The 17,315-nt window shown below is 45.9% G+C and overlaps 1 protein-coding gene across 1 annotated transcript in view; it reads left to right on the forward strand.

Annotated features, from left to right (window-relative positions):
• LOC119962240 (E3 ubiquitin-protein ligase MARCHF4-like) overlaps positions 1–17,315 on the forward strand; it is a 138,000-nt gene that overhangs the window by 42,346 nt on the left and 78,339 nt on the right. Inside the window, exons 2-3 of the mRNA XM_038790228.1 lie at positions 5,230–5,385; positions 15,141–15,333. Of these exons, the coding sequence (XP_038646156.1) occupies positions 5,230–5,385; positions 15,141–15,333 (349 nt within the window). The remainder of the gene's footprint in view (positions 1–5,229; positions 5,386–15,140; positions 15,334–17,315) is intronic.

Raw genomic sequence — 17,315 nt, forward strand, 5'->3', positions numbered from 1 at the left:
GAGTGTGAAGAGTGTGTGTGTGAGTGAATATGTGAGTGTGTCAGAGAGAGTGTGTGTGGGTGTGTGAGAATGTATGTGAGAGTGTGTGTGTCAGAGCGAGTGTGTGTGTCAGAGTGTGTGTGTGAGTGATTGAGTGTGTTTGTATGAGTGTGTCAGAGTGTGTGTGAGAGAGTGTGTCAGAGTGTGTGTGAGAATGTGTGTCAGAGTATGTGTGTCAGAATGTGTGTGTGAGTGATTGAGTATGTCTGTGTGAGGGAGTGTGTCAGAGTGTGTGTGAGAATGTGTGTCAGAGTATGTGTGTCAGAATGTGTGTGTGAGTGAGTGTGTCTGTGAGAGAGTGTGCGTCAGAGTGTATGTGTGAGAATGTGTGTCAGAGTGTGTGTCAGAGTATGTGTGTCAATGTATGTGTGTGTGAGTGAGTGTGTGTGTGAGAGAGTGTGTGTCAGAGTGTGTGTGAGTGTGAGAATGTGTGTCAGAGAGAGTGTCAGAGTATGTGTCAGAGTATGTGTGTCAGAATGTATGTGTGAGTGAGTGTGTGTCAGTGTGAGTGTGTGTGTGAGAGGTATGTGTGACTGAGAGGGAGTGAGTATGTGTATGAATGTTTGTGTATGTGAGTGTGTATGTGAATGAGTGTGTGTAAGAGAGTGTGTCAGAGAGTATGAGTGTGTGTGTGAATTTGTGTTAGTGAGTGTCATAGAGAGTGTGTGTGTGAGAATGTATGAGAGAGTGAGTGTGGGAGTGTGAGAGTGTCAGAGTTTGTGTTTGAGAATGTGTGCGTCAGAATGTATGTGTAAGTGAGTGTGTGTGAGAGAGTGTGTGTCAGAGAGAGTGTGTGTGTGAGAATGAGTGTGTTTGTGAGAGAGTGTGTGTGAGAATGTGTGTGTCAGAGAGTGTGTGTGTGTCAGAATGTGTGTGTAAGTGAGTGTGTGTGAGTATGTGTCAGAGAGTGTGTGTGAGAATGAGTGTGTGTATGAGTGTGTCAGAGAGAGCGTGTGTGTGAGTGAATGTGTGTATGTGAGTGTGTGAGTGCGTGTGTGTGTGTCAAAATGTGTGTGTGTCAGAATATGTGTAAGTGTGAGAGTGTGTCAGAGAGAATGCGTGTGAGTGTGTGAGAATATGTGTGTGTGTGTGTGAGTGTGTGTGAGTGTCAGAGAGTGTGAGTGTGAGAATATGTGAGAGTGAGTGTGTGTGAGTGTGTCAGAGAGTGTGTGAGAATGTGTGTGAGTGTGTCAGATTGTGAGAATGTGAGTGATTGTGTGTGTGTGTCAGAATGTGCGTGTGTGTGAGAGAGTGTGAGTCAGTGAGAGTGTGTGTGTGCACGTAAGTGTGTGTTGGTAATTTTTAAAGTACCAGATTACAAATCGTATATTGGCCAATTCTTCTAATTTGTTTTACAAAAGTTACCTTTTCTAACAATCATTTGTTCAGAGTTTATTGAAAGAAGCCTAGTGAAAATCCTGGGACTGACAGTAGGAAAGGTTGGCCATTTTGGTGAATGAATTAAATTTATGCAGCAGTTTGTGGAGCGGTGCGGCACACAGCACCCATCCTTGTTCCCATGATAAGAAAGGTAACATCAGTCCCAGATGACCATAGGCTGCGTCCCGCTTTGAGGGGAAGAGCTGACTGCTGGTGATTTAACCTGAAGATCTCCACACCTCAGGCAAGGGGCAAGGTTGAGAAGGTGGGGTGTTCATGAATAACCTCAGTCAGTACAGGAATTGAACCCACACTGCTGGCCCTGCTCTGTGTCACAAACCAGCTGTCCTGCCAACTGAGCTAAACTAGCCCCCGTGATATATAGTGTGCGGTTTGTGATGAGAACAATATATTTCTAGGTCACAGGCAAGGGCAGAATATTATAGTGAACTGAAATTTTCATTTTATATGCAATTTGTGATTTTATTTATTATTTATTCATGGGATGTGAACATTGCTGACAAGGACAGCATTTATTAGTCATCCTAATTGCCCAGGAGAAAGGGATTAGTATGAGTTATCCTGCATAAATTAATTATAAGTGTGAGCTGTATAAAATCTTACTTTCAAAAACAATAAGAAAAATGAATGAAATGATCTGATACAATACGTTAGTCACTGAAAGGTGACCCAGCATTATGTTCCGTCCTCAAAGTGCAAGAAAATCAAATTGGGGCAATTGCCACCCTATTGATTGATGTCAGCAAAGTGAGGGAAGGTGGGATGATGCTGCCAAGTGGCACTTACTCAGCAATAAACTGTTCGCTGATTTTGGTGGAACCCATCGATTACATGGGCAGCACGGTAGCATGGTGGTTAGCATAAATGCTTCACAGCTCCAGGGTCCCAGGTTCGGTTCCCGGCTGGGTCACTGTCTGTGCGGAGTCTGCACGTCCTCCCCGTGTGTGCGTGGGTTTCCTCCGGGTGCTCCGGTTTCCTCCCACAGTCCAAAGATGTGCGGGTTAGGTGGATTGGCCATGCTAAATTGCCCGTAGTGTCCTAAAAAGTAAGGTTAAGGGGGGGGGGGGCGTTGTTGGGTTACGGGTATAGGGTGGATACGTGGGTTTGAGTAGGGTGATCATTGCTCGGCACAACATCGAGGGCCGAAGGGCCTGTTCTGTGCTGTACTGTTCTATGTTCTACATCGCTTACCCATCTCATTACCACCTTGGTCCAAACATGGACAAGTGAGCTGAATTTCAGAGGTGAGGTGAGAGTGACTGTCCTTAACATCAAGGCAGCATTTGACCGAGTGCGGCATCAAGGAGAAGTCAAAGGAGAAAACTCTCATGAGGAAGATTGGTCCCAGCCCAGGACATTGCTGTTAGAGTTTCTGAGGGCAGTGGCCTCGCTCTAACCATTTTTCAGCTGCTTAATCAGTGACATTCTCTCCATTATTAGGTCAGAACTGTTTGCTGATGATTGAACAAGGAATAGAGCCATTCATAACTCTCCAGATACTAAATCAGTCTGTGCCCATATGCAACAGTCAGGCACAGGCTGATAAGTGGTAAGTAACATTCCTGCCACACAAGTGTCAGGCAATGACCATCGGCAACTTGATGGAACCATCAATTCACTAGACACGTGCTTTAAGATATGAACAGTGGTTTTAATCTACTTACAACAGAGCCAGCCTGTTCCGCGTTGAACACTTGATGAACTGAACGACTGGCTCTGAGCATTGGTATTTATACAGCAGTCCAGGGGGAGGAGTCATGGGCGGAGCCAAGGGTGGAGCCCTGTACAAACTCCTAAGCATTCCCAGCGCTACTCCCCCTAGTGGTCGGGCAATGCAACTGCACATACAAATGCATGGTCTCATGTATATACGATATAGTGTGAATTACGGAGTTACATTCACCACACAACTAAAGCGTATCTTTTTAAAAACATCTCGACAACAAGGACTCTAACATCAGACTCCTATTTATTGACTACAGCTCCGCCTTCAACACTATAATCCCAGCCAAACTCATATCAAAGCTCCAGAACCTCGGACTTGGCTCCCCACTCTGCAACTAGATCCTTGACTTTCTGACCAACAGACCACAGTCAGTAAGAAGGAACAACAACATCTCCTCCACAATAGTCCTCAATACTGGGGCCCCGCAAGGCAGCGTACTTAGCCCCCTACTCTACTCCCTGTACACACATGGCAAAATTTGGTTCCAACTCCATCTACAAGTTTGCTGACGATACGACTATAGCGGACCGGATCTCGAATAACGACGAGTCATAATACAGGAGGGAGATAGAGAACCTAGTGGAGTGGTGTAACGACAACAATCTCTCCTTCAATGCCAGCAAAACTAAGGAGCTGGTCATTGACTTCAGGAAGCAAAGTACTATACACACCCCTGTCAGCATCAAAGGGGCCACGGTGGAGATGGTTAGCAGTTTCAAATTCCGAGGGGTACACATCTCCAAAAATCTATCCTGGTCCACCCATGTCGACGCTATCACCAAGAAAGCACAACAGCGGCTATACTTCCTCAGGAAACTAAGGAAATTCGGCATGTCGACATTAACCCTTACAAACTTTTACAGATGCACCATCGGAAACATCCTATTGGGCTGCATCACAGCCTGGTATGGCAACTGCTCGGCCCAGGACCACAAGAAACATCAGAGAGTCGTGAACCAGTCTATCACACAAACCTGCCTCCCATCCATTCACTCTATTTACACCTCCCGCTGGGGAAAGCGGGCAGCATAATCAAAGACCCCTTCCACCCGCCTTACTCACTCTTCCAGTTTCTTCCATCGGGCAGGAGATACAGAAGTCTGAGAACACGCACGAACAGACTCAAAAACAGCTTCTCCCCCACTGTCACCAGACTCCTAAATGACCCTCTTATGGACTGAGCTCATTAACACTACACCCTGTCTGCTTCATCCGATGGCGGTGCTTATGTAGGTACATTGTATATCTTGTGTTGCCCTGTTTGAGCTGCTCGCAGAAAAATACTTTTCACTGTACCTCTGTACACATGACGATAAACAAATCCAGTATCCAATTCACTTAACAGCCAGTCTTTTGGGACTGTGGGAAGAAAGTGGAGCACCCGGAGGAAACCCACGCAGACACAGAGAGCACATGCAGACTCCGCACAGACAGTGACCCAAGCCGGGGATCGAACCTGTGACCCAGCCACCGTGCTGCCGTGCCTCCACCTGCATGTGACATTCAATGGCATAATTATGACTCCATCCAAGGCAAAACATCCTTCTTGAGCAGAACCTCATTCATCACTTCAAGCATTCATTTCCTTCTCATCATCACACAGTGGCAGCCGTGTGTTCCATCTACAAGATGCACTGCAACAACTCACCTATACTTACAGAATCTCCCAAACCCACAATTTCTACCAGCTCAGACAACAATTGCAGTAAACACCTGGAACAAAACCACCACCAAATTGCACACCGTCTAGACTTTGGAACTCAATTGTTTTTCTTTCATTGTTGTTGGGTCAAAATCCTGAAATTGCCTTCCTATCGGAGCACCTTTACCACATGGACTGCGGGGGTTGAACCACAAAGTTCACCACCTTCTTCCCAAGTGCAGCGAGGGATAGGTAATAATTGTTCACCTTGTCAGTGGCAGCTACACCCCAGAAATGAATAGAATCTCTCCCAGCGATCTGTCTCCATTACACTGACTAGTGATTATATGTATTATTATTGGTATGTCCAATGCTGCCGGCTGTTAGTCACACTTTCATTGTGTCTCTTGCTGTTGTTCAGGGAGACTTGCTGAGCCCATGTCGCTGTGCTGGATCTGTTCGCTGCACACACCAACCTTGCCTGATAAAGTGGATCAGTGAACGAGGATCCTGGAGCTGTGAGCTGTGTTACTACAAATACCACGTCATTGCCATCAGTGCGAAGAATCCTCTCCAGGTGAGACCCTTTTCTGTTTTACTCTGCACTCTCATCCCTCCCTCCTGAAAGCACTGGCTCTTTCAGAAAAGGTTCAGTGACTCACGTCGTGTATCATTCCCCATCAATGAGCCTCACCCAGGGGATCATTTCCTAAGACTGAACATAGACTATGTGGCGACGGCCTTTCCATTTATGGGGTCTCTTGTGTTTTTCTTCTGCTTAAACACGCAATTTCAAATGGAAGTCACTGGGACGTGTTCGGGAACCGGAGGCCTAGCTCCTTCACCTCTGTATCCTCAGCGAAGATCGACTGGGCAAAGAACCATCCGGTTCTTACAGTTGAAGCTGAAACTAATGGTGAGACAAATTGAATATATCGGCCTATTCACATCTGTCAGAATATCCAAGTGTGTTTCACCTACAAAGAATCACAGCCAGTATTATATTGCAGGCGATCGGAGCAGCTAATGTCATAGAGTTATACAGTACAGAAGAGGCTCTTCGGCCTATTGAGTCTGCACTTACAAAACTGCTCTAATCTTCAAGGGCTTATCCAAGTCTGTAAATGTTGTGAGGGTTCCCACCTCTCCTACCCTCCCAGGCAGCGAATTCCAGACTCCCATCACCCCCTGGGTGAAAACATTTTTCCTCACATGAGACTCACTGGTCTGTAGTTCCCAGGCTTATCTCTACATCCTTCTTGGAAAGTGGAACCATATTATCTATCCTTAAATTCTCTGGTACCTTCACTGTGGCCAGAGAGGAATTAGAAATTTACGCCAAATCCCCAGGAATTTGCTCCCTCACCTCCTAACTGTATCCTGGGATACAACTCATCCGGACTTGGGGATTTGTACACTCTCAAACCTGCCAAAACCTCCAATACCTCCTCACTCCCTATGTCAACTATGTCAAATCACTGCAGCCATTTGCAAAGACAAAACATTTGTTGAAGGGTCATTCCCAGGACACATCACACTGCAGAAAAGGAGGTAGCTGAGGAGGGTTTGTCAGTGTGAGTGGAAGTCAGAAACAAGAAAGAAACAATCACTTTATTGGGAGTTTTCTATAGACCCCCCAATAGTAGCAGAGAGATGGAGGAACAGACTGGGCGGCAGATCTTGGATAGGTGCAGAAGTAACAGAGTTGTTGCCATGGGTGACTTCAACGTCCCTAATATTGACTGGAACCTCCTTAGTGCAAATGGTTTGGATGGAGCAGATTTTGTCAGGTGTGTACAGGAAGGATTCCTGACTCAAAATGTAGATAGGCCAACTGGGGAGAGGCCATATTGGACTTGGTGCTCGGCAACGAACCAGGCCAGGTGTCAGATGTGCACAACAGTAATGTGGGGATTGTTTAAGGAGCACCTGCTGCGAGTGCTGGATAGTTTCGGCCCACTGAGACGAGGAAGGAATGGTCAGGTGAAGGAGCCTTGGATGACAAGAGAAATGGAGCTTCTAGTCAAGAGGACAAAGGAAACTTACATAAGGTTGAGGAAGCAAGGATCTGACTGAGCTCTAGAGGGTTACAAGGTAGCCAGGAAAGAACTCAAAAATGGACTTTGGAGAGCTAGAAGGGGGCATGAGAAAGCCCTGGCGGGAAGGATTAGGGAAAACCCCAAGGTGTTCCACACTTATGTGAGAAATAAGAGGATGATCAGAGTGAGAGTAGGGCCGATCAGGGATAGTGGAGGGAACTAGTGCCCCGTGAGAACAGCGTGAACCAGGTCAATAGGCTCGAATAGGTTGATATTAAGAAGGAGGATGTGCTGGAAATTGTGAAAAGCATCAGGATAGATAAGTCCCCTGGGCCAGACAGGATATACCCAAGGTTATTACGGGAAGCGAAGGAGGAGATTGCTGCGCCGTTGGCGATGATCTTTGCATCCTCGCTCTCCACTGGAGTAGTACCGGATGATTGGAGGGAGGAGAATGTTGTTCCCCTGTTCAAGAAAGGGAATAGGGAAATCCCTGGGAATTACAGGCCAGTCAGTCTTACGTCTGCGGTGAGCAAAATACTGGAAAAGATTCTGAGAGATAGGATTTATGATTATTTAGAAAAACATAGTTTGATTAAAGATAGTCAGCATGGCTTTGTGAGGGGCAGGTCATGCCTCACAAGCCTCATTGAATTCTTTGAGGATGTGACAAAACACTTTCTTGAACGTGGGGCAGTGGATGTGGTGGATATAAGACCATAAGACCATAAGACATGGGAGCAGAATTAGGCCACTCGGCCCATCGAGTCTGCCCCGCCATTCAATTATGGCTGATATTTTTCTCATCCCCATTGTAGGATTTCGACTGTGTCAGTTGAGGGATTTTGAAACCATCAATTCAAGGTTACCAGCTGCACTTGCGATTACTGGAACTCAGTAGAAATTCAAGTTAAAACTTGTCAGGTGCAAATAAGAATTGTTTTATTTGTCTTCTATTGATTACAACTTGAAAGTCATTTTAAAAGGCAATTCGTAGACAATTTGAAGCTTTCAAAGAATCACAGGAATTATCTTCTTAGACAAACAGCTCGAAACATAACTTTTAAAAGTCAAAGTCTGAAGTCAAAGTCTGAAAATGAAATATGAATACAGAGAGACAGTGGATAGTTCAGATCAAAGTATAGATGCTTCTAACCTACCAACAAAAACTATCCTAAAACTCTCTCTCTCTCTCTAACCTAACCTAACCTAACTCTAACCTAACTCTCCAAAATGGCGGCAAAATCTTCTATTGTTATACTGTTTCATATCTGTCTTAAGCGATCTGATCACACCTCAATATAATCCTAATTGGTTTGGGTTAGACTCAAACACATTTGATTTGATGGCAACCCGTCCATCTTCAATATAGAACATTACAGCACAGAACAGGCCCTTCGGCCCTCGATGTTGTGCCGAACAATGATCACCCTACTTAAACCCACGTAACCCGTAGACCCATAACCCAACAATCCCCCCATTAACCTTACACTACGGGCAATTTAGCATGGCCAATCCACCTAACCCGCACATCTTTTGGACTGTGGGAGGAAACCGGAGCACCCGGAGGAAACCCACGCACACACGGGGAGGACGTGCAGACTCCACACAGACAGTGACCCAGCCGGGAATCGAACCTGGGACCCTGGAGCTGTGAAGCATTGATGCTAACCACCATGCTACCGTGAGGCCCCTGTATGTAACATTACTTCTAATTGTTGGCTGTCTGCCTACTTGTGCAGGTTAAAGAATGCGATATTGTGCTTTATCAAAGCCAGCAAAAACTGGTTTTATGCTGACCTGACTACAACAATGGAGACCTCGTGCTATCTCGTCGTGCCATGCTGGACATGACTCCAAAACTATAATTCAAACTGTCTATTTCAATCTAGTAAATTATGCTGCTTTTATAAAATTGTTGTTTTGAGAATGTTGGAATCAAATATATATTTGATTCGATTTTCTAACTGTCCATTTATTAAAAACAAAGCAACATAGTCTAAAGTGTTTCAGCTTGTATAAATCATGGGATGTGATTCACCCTAATCTTGAATGGCGTGAGAACAGTAGAACCTTCACTCCTGCCACCTCGTTGCCATGGATTCAGCCCTTGTCCTTGGAGAAATGTAATGAAAAGTGCTTGTCTTATCAGACTTCTGTGTTACTTTAAATCTATGACAATGAGTTTGCAAAATATGTGTTTTCTTTAATTTTAAAACTGGGGGTTAATATTTACGTTTAAACAGCTATATTTTACCTATAATAGGTGTATTAGAAATACCTGGCTTCTACACCCATTCTCCTGCCTTCTCCCCATAACCCCTAATCCCCTTATTAATCAAGAACCTATCTATCTCTGTCTTAAAGGCACTCAGTGATTTGGCCTCCACAGCCTTCTCCGGCAATGAGTTCCACAGATTCACCACCCTCTGGCTGAATAAATTCCTCCTCATCTCTGTTTTAAAGGATCGCCCCTTTACTCTGAGATTATGTCCTTTGCTTCTAGAGGCCCTGGAACAGGAACAAAGCCGTCTGGAAATCTAAATAAATCACGTCCACTGGTTTTCCTTTGTCCGACTTCCTTGTTACCCCCTCAAAACACTCCAACAGATTTGTCAGACATGACCTCCCCTTGACAAAGCCGTGCTGACTCAATCCTATTTTACCATGCACTTCCAAGTACTCTGTGATCTCATCTTTAATAACAGACTCTAAAATCTTACCAATGACCGAAGTCAGGCTAACCGGCCGATAATTTCCAGTCTTCTGCCTCCTTCCCTTCTTAAACAGGGGTGTTACATTAGCCACTTTCCAGTCCTCTGGGACCCTTCCTGCCTCCAGTGATTCCTGAAAGATCATCACCAATGCCGTCACAATCTCCTCAGCTATCTGTTTTAGGACCCTGGGGTGTAGTCCATCTGGTCCAGGTGATTTATCCACCTTCAGACCTTTCAGTTTCCCCAGAACCTTCTCCTTAGTAATGGTCACTGCACTCACCTCTGCCCCCTGGTTCTCCTGGAGCTCTGGCATCCCACTGGTGTCTTCCACCGTGAAGACTGATGCAAAGTAACAATTCAGTTCGTCTGCTATTTATTTGTTTCCTGTTATTACTGCTCCAGCCACATTTTCCAGTGGTCCAATGTCCATTTGTGCCTCTCTTTTACCTTTTATATATTGAAAAAATCTCTTCCTGTCTTCTTTTATATTACTAGCTAGCGTGCATTCATACTTCATATGGATTTCAGTAAGACATTTGATATGGTTCCCCATGGTAGGGTCATTCGGAAAGTTAGGGGGCATGGGATGTAGGGAAATGTGGCTGTCTGAATATGTAATTGGCTGGCCGAATGAAGACAGTGAGTGGTTGTGGATGGAAAGTATTCCTTCTGGAGGTCAGTGACCAGTGGTGTCCTGCAATCACCTGGGCCGGGATTCGCCCCTACCCGGCGGGGCGGGGGGTCCCGGTGTGATGGAGTGGCGTGAAGCACTCCGGCGTCGGGCCGCCCCAAAGGTGTGGAAGTCTTCGCACCTTTAGGGGCCAAGCCCTGACATTGAGGGGCTAGGCCCGCGCTGGAGTGGTTGGCGCTCTGCCGGATGGCGTGGAAGGCCTTTGGCGCCATGCCAGCCGGGGTCGAAGGGACTTCGCCGGCCGGCGGAAGTCCGCGCATGCGCCGGAGCGTCACCGGCTGCTGACGTCATCCCCGTGCATGCGCAGGGGAGGAGGTCACTTCCGCCTCCGCCATGGTGAAGACTATGGTGAAGGCGGAAGGAAAAGAGTGCCCCCACGGCACAGGCCCGCCTGCCGATCGGTGGGCCCCGATCGCGGGCCAGGCCACCGTTGGGGCATCCCCCAGGGCCAGATCGCCCCGCGCCCCCCCCCCCCCCAGGACCCCGGAGCCCGCCCGCCGGTAAGGTTTGATCCACGCTGGCGAGAGAAGCATGACAGCGGCGGGACTGGGCCAGAGAATCGCCGGGGGGTGGGAGCGGGCACGCCGACTGGCGCGGAACGATTCCCACCCCCGCCGAATCTCCGGTGCCGGAGAATGCGGGACATGGCGGGGGGGGGGGGGGGGGGATTGACGCCGGCCCCGGGCGATTCTCTGACCCGGCGTGGTGTCGGAGAATCTTGCCCCTGTTCTGGGACCTCTGCTCTTTGTGGTTTTTTTGGATGAGGAAGTGGAAGGGTGGATTACTAAGTTTGCCGATGACACGAAGGTTGGTGGAGTTATAGATGGTGTTGAGGGGTGTTGCAGGTTACAACAAGGCATTGACAGGATGCAGAGCTCGGCTGAGAAGTGGCAGATGGAGTTCAACCGAGATAAATGTGAAGTGATTAATTTTGGAAGATCGAATTTGAATGCTGAATACAGGGTTAAAGGCAGGATTCTTGGAAGTCTGGATGAACAGAGGGATCTTGGGGTCCACGTACATTGATCCCTCACAGTTGCCATCCAGGTTGATAGGGTTAAGAAGGTAAATGGTGTGTTGGCTTTCATTAACAGGGAGATTGTGTTTGAGAGCCATGAGGTTTTGCTGCAGCTTTATAAAATCCTGGTTAGACCACACTTGGAATATTGTGTACAGTTCTGGTTGCCTCATTATCGGATGAATGTTGACGCTCTGAGGGAGGTTGAGGGAGCTAGGGCTTTTCTCACTGGAGCGAAGAAGGAAGAGAGGTAAGACCATAAGAAATAGGAGCAGAATTAGGCCACTCGAGTCTGCTCTGTCATTCAATCATGGCTGATATTTTCTCATCCCCATTCTCCTGCCTTCTCCCCATTACCCCTGATCCTCTTATTAATCAAGAACCTATCTATCTCGGTCTTAAAGACATTCAATGATTTGGTCTCCACAGCCTTCTGCGGTAAAGAGTTCCACAGATTCACCACCCACTGGCTGAAGAAATTCCTCCTCATCTCTGTTTTAAAGGATCGTCCCTTTAGTCTGAGATTGTGTCCTCTGCTTCCAGTTTTTCCTACAAATGGAAACATCCTCTCCACGTCCACTCTATCCAAGCCTCGCAGTATCCTGTAAGTTTCGATAAGATCCCCCCTCATCCTTCTAAACTCCAAAAAGTACAGACCCAGAGTCCTCGACTGTTCTTCATATGACAAGTTCTTCTTAATTCTAGGGATCATTCTTGTGAACCTCCTCTGGACCCTATCCAAGGTGACTTGATAGAGGTATACAAGGTGATGAGAGGTGTGGAGAGAGTGGATAGCCAGATACTTTTCTGCAAGGTGGAAATGGCTGTCACGAGGGGACATAATTTTAAGGTGATTGGAGGAAGGTATAGGGGAGATATCAGAGGTAGATTCTTTACACAGAGTGGTGGGTGCGTGGAATGCACTGCCAGCGGAGATGGTGGAGTCTGAGTCATTAGGGACATTTAAGCGACTCTTGGACAGGAAGGTGGGCAGCAGTAAATTGAAGGGGTGTAGGTTAGGCTGATGTTAGATTCAGATAAATGGTCAGCACAACATTGTGGGCAGATGGGCCTGTACTGTGCTGTACTGTTCTATGTTGTATGTTCTAATTAATCAATCTGTAATATAAAACTGGTCCCAGTAATGGTGACCAAGAAATGATCATCAATAATTGTAAAGACCCATCTAGTTCACTGATACCCTTTAGGGAGTGTCATGTGAGAGTACCTTTAAGAAATGGATGTTTAAGCAATGTACCTTTAAGAAATAGAGCAGCTCAGATTACTGAAGTAATGTCAGAGGGGAGAGCTGAGCTCACTTCTGCTTTTAGTTTCAGTTTGAGAGAGAGAGCAGCTGAAAAGTGTCTGGCTGGTTTGCTGTGAGTTGTTTGAAAGGATAACAACAAAGAACAAAGAACAAAGAAAATTACAGCACAGGAACAGGCCCTTCGGCCCTCTCAGCCTGCGCTGATCCAGATCCTTTATCTAAACCTGTCTCCTATTTTCCAAGGTCTACTTCTCTCTGTTCCCCACCCGTTCATATACCTGTCCAGGTGCATCTTAAATGATGCTATTGTACCCGCCTCTACCACCTCCGCTGGTAAAGAGTTCCAGGCACCCACCACCCTCTGCGTAAAAAACTTTCCACGCACATCTCCCTTAAACTTTCCCCCTCTCACCTTGAAATCGTGACCCCTTGTAGCTGACACCCCCATCTTGGAAAAAGCTTCTTGCTATCCACCCTGTCCATACCTCTCATAATTTTGTAGACCTCAATCAGGTCCCCCCTCAACCTCTGTCTTTCCAACGAAAACAATCCTAATCTACTCAACCTTTCTTCATAGCTAGCACCCTCCATACCAGGCAACATCCTGGTGAACCTCCTCTGCACCCTCTCCAAGGCATCCACATCCTTCTGGTAATGTGGCGACCAGAACTGCACGCAGTATTCCAAATGTGGCTGAACCAAAGTCCTATTCACCTGTAACATGCCCTGCCAACTCTTGTACTCAATACCCCGTCCGATGAAGGCAAGCATGCTGTATGCCTCCTTAACCACTCTATCAACCTGCGTTGCCACCTTCAGGGTACAATGGACCTGAACTCCCAGATCTCTCTGCACATCAATTTTCCCCAAGACCCTTCCATTGACCATATAGTCCGCTCTTGAATTTGATCTTCCAAAATGCATCACCTCGCATTTGCCTGGATTGAACTCCATCTGCCATTTCTCTGCCCAACTCTCCAATCTATCTATATTTTGTTGTATTCTCTGACAGTCCTCCTCGCTATCTGCAACTCCACCGATCTTAGTATCATCTGCAAACTTGCTAATCAGACCACCTATACCTTCCTCCAGGTCATTTATGTCGATCACAAACAGCAGTGGTCCGAGCACGGATCCCTGTGGAACACCACTAGTCACCCTTCTCCATTTTGAGACACTCCCTTCCACCACTACTCTCTGTCTCCTGTTGCCCAGCCAGTTCTTTATCCATCTAGCTAGTACACCCTGAACCCTATACGAGTTCACTTTTTCCATCAACCTGCCATGGGAAACCTTATCAAACGCCTTACTAAAGTCCATGTATACGACATCTACAGCCCTTCCCTCATCAATTAACTTTGTCACTTCCTCAAAGAATTCTATTAGAAAGCCGGGTTTTGAGAAAAAGAGCTTGGGTGTGTCTGTGTTTGCAGTGAGCTGGATCTGCTGTGATCTCTGCCATGAAAATGAAATGAAAAATAAAATGAAAGACTATCTCTGAATCATTTGGGTGATTTAAACTCATAATAGTAATGTCTCTAACCTGATGTGTTTCTGTTTAAAGGTGTTAAGTCTTTTGGAGGTTTGAAGGAACATTTTGAGGGATTATTTAGTGTTGTATTATTTTCAGGGTTATCTTTTGAAGTAAGGGGTATTAAGGGATCCAATATTTATTTAAAAGGTTAAGTTGAATTCATGGAATAAACATTGTTTTGTGTTTAAAAACCCACGTGTCCATAATTGTAATACCACACCTGGAGACCAAGCCGTGTGCTTCAAAAGCAACAATACATTAAAGGGAGAGGTTGGTTGAACTCCATGATACATTTTGGGGTTCTGAAAACGCCGCTCCCATAACAGGAGGGGAAATCTATAATCCTTACCTGGTCTGGCCCACGTGTGATTCCAGGCCTATCGCAATGTGGTTGACTGCTATCTAAATGTTCAGTCCAAGGGCAACTATGGATGGGAAAAAACGTTGGCTTTGCCAGGGACACTCACATCCCATTGAGGAATAAAAAAAGTCAGGGTGGCGTATGTCTTTGCGGGAACCTTGTAGGTGGTGGGGTTTCCAAGCATCTGCTGCCCCTATCCTTCTGGATGGCACAGGTCATGGATTTGGAAGGTGATGTCACAGGGGTGTGGTGGCTTTAAATCCTTGACATCGCACCCCTCCCTTTCTCTGTAACCTCTTTCAACTCTAAAATCCTCCAGAAATTCTCCATTGTTCTGATTCTTATATCTAGTCCATATCCACCTCTCTTTTCCGCATTGTTGGCAGACCTGCTTTCAGTTGCTTCAGTCTCGTGCTCTGCAATTCCTTCCCAAACCACTCCATCTGCTTATCCTTAAAGAATACTTCTTTGGCCAAATTTTGGTCACTGCTGTGAACTTTTCCTTTTTTGCTTCTTTATTTTGTTCAGCCTTAAGCAGCTTACTTTCATATTACTCGTGCTATGTATGTTATTGCTCTCAATTGTGCACCGAAGATCTTACTTTGTTTTGTGTAGTCAAACTGTGAACTATACTGCCAAATTTTGATGGTAGGTTGTCCACCTGTAACATCCTTAGAGTTTGACCAGTTTCTGTTCTGTTTCCAGTGGCAGGCAATATCTCTGACGGTGATTGAGAGAGTTCAAATTGCAGCTGCAATCCTCGGCTCCTTGTTCCTCATTGCAAGCATTTCCTGGCTCATCTGGTCAACAATCAGCCCATCAGCAAAGTGGCAGAGACAGGACTTGCTCTTCCAGATCTGCTATGGAATGTATGGATTCATGGACATTGTCTGTATCGGTAGGTCCTCATCACTGAGTCTCTACATTATAAACATCAGCTGAACAGGTGGAACCAAAGGGTTTGATCTGGAAGTGAGGTGGGTGTTGGACTTTTATCTTGGAACAAAATCTCAATCAGTTGGGTGTAAGAAGGAAACATGAAGTGAATTTAGTCTCAATCCAGGTTCCTGGTGGACATTAACCGAGGGAAGAAACTGTCCATAATTAACATTCCCACATGAAGGGTACTGGAAGATCACAACTATCGCCCTTCGTCGCTTACCCCTGGAAGCTTGCCACAGCACTTCAAAAGACATTAAAAATAAAACATTGACCAGGGGTTGAAATTGTTAGCCAGACTCTTTGATGTCCTTTCTTGAAGGACATCAATGAACCAATTGGGTTTATGTGATAATCCAGGAGGCTTGTGTGTATATATTTTATATATAGAACCATAGACTCATAGAATTCCTACAGTACAGAAGGAGGCCATTCGGTCCATTGAGTCTGTACCGACCTTCTGTAAGAGCAACCTGCCAAGGCCTACTTCTCCACCCTATTTTGTAACCCCACCTAACCTGCACATCTTTGGATTGTGGAAGGAAACCGGAGCACCCGGAGGAAACCCAGGCAGGCGCGGGGAGAACGTGCAAACTCCGCACAGACAGCCACTCAAGACCTGGATTGATCCCGGGTCCCAGGCGCTGTGAGGCAGCAGTGCACAGTTTGGCTCTTGCACTGTTCACCAAATTGTTTTTGATCCTTGCTCAAATGGGAAAATGTTACTTCCTGCCTCCTCTGACCCAGACCCTCACGATTTTCAAAACCTCCATCAAATCTCAGCACAATATTTTCTTCTCTAAGGAGAACAATTCCGACTTCTCCAAGTTACCCACATAGCAGAAGTCCCTCATCTTGAAAACATTCTTGTTGAACTGTTTGGCATCCTCTCTATTGTCTTCACATTCTTCCTAAAGTATTGTGCCCAGAATTGACCATTATATTCCAGTTGAGCTGCATTAAGGCTTTATGAAAATGAAATGAAATGAAAATTGCTCATTGTCACAAGTAGGCTTCAAATGAAGTTACTGTGAAAAGCCCCTAGTCACCACATTCCGCCGCCTGTTCGGGGAGGCTGGTAAAGGCTCATCATAACTTTTTTACTTTTGTACTCAGTGCCTCTATTTATAAAACCCAGGATTCCCTCTGCCGAATTGAGCACTTTCACAACCTGCCCTTCCACCTTCAATGATTGGTACACACACATCTTCCAGACTGTCAACTTCAGAGCCCTCTGCTTCTACAATCTTTCAGAGTCATCCTCTTTACTTTATAGCATCTCTCCCCAGTCTCTCTAACAAAATTTACCATTCACATTTCTCCATTAAATTTCATTTTTTTATTTCCACCCAAGCCTATCCACATCCTCTTGGAACTGTGATCCTCTTCACAGTTCACAATGCTTGCCATTTCCAACTCCAATATAGATCATTAATATATCCAGAAAAATGGTTCTAATACTGATCCGTAGGGAACTCCAGCATAGATTTTCCTCCAAAACCCCCAGAAATACTCGACAATCTCATCAGGTCTCACAGCACCTGTCGGTAGAGAACAGAGCGTCGTTTCGAGTCTGGATGACTCTTTGTCAAAGTATAATCTAGACTCGAAACGTTAGCCCTCTTCTCTCTCCACAGATGCTGTCAGACCTGCTGAGAATGTCCAGCATTTTCTGTTTTTGTTACATATTTCAGATTCCACAGTAATTTGCTTCAAGACATTCCTCCAGTTCTGTTTTCTGTCACTCAGTCAACTTTGAATCCACGCAGTCTTTTATTCCATCCACTTTCACAAGCCTTTTATGTGGCATTTTATCAAGCAGCTTTTTGGGAGGCAGTGGCATAGTGGGTATTGTTGCCGAATTGTAATCGAGAGACCCAGGGCAATCACCAGGTTTGAATCCCACCACAGTGCAATTTGGATTTACTAAAACAATCTGGA

This window comes from Scyliorhinus canicula, chromosome 2 (assembly GCF_902713615.1).
Source record: "Scyliorhinus canicula chromosome 2, sScyCan1.1, whole genome shotgun sequence".
In the NCBI taxonomy this organism is placed as follows: domain Eukaryota; kingdom Metazoa; phylum Chordata; class Chondrichthyes; order Carcharhiniformes; family Scyliorhinidae; genus Scyliorhinus; species Scyliorhinus canicula.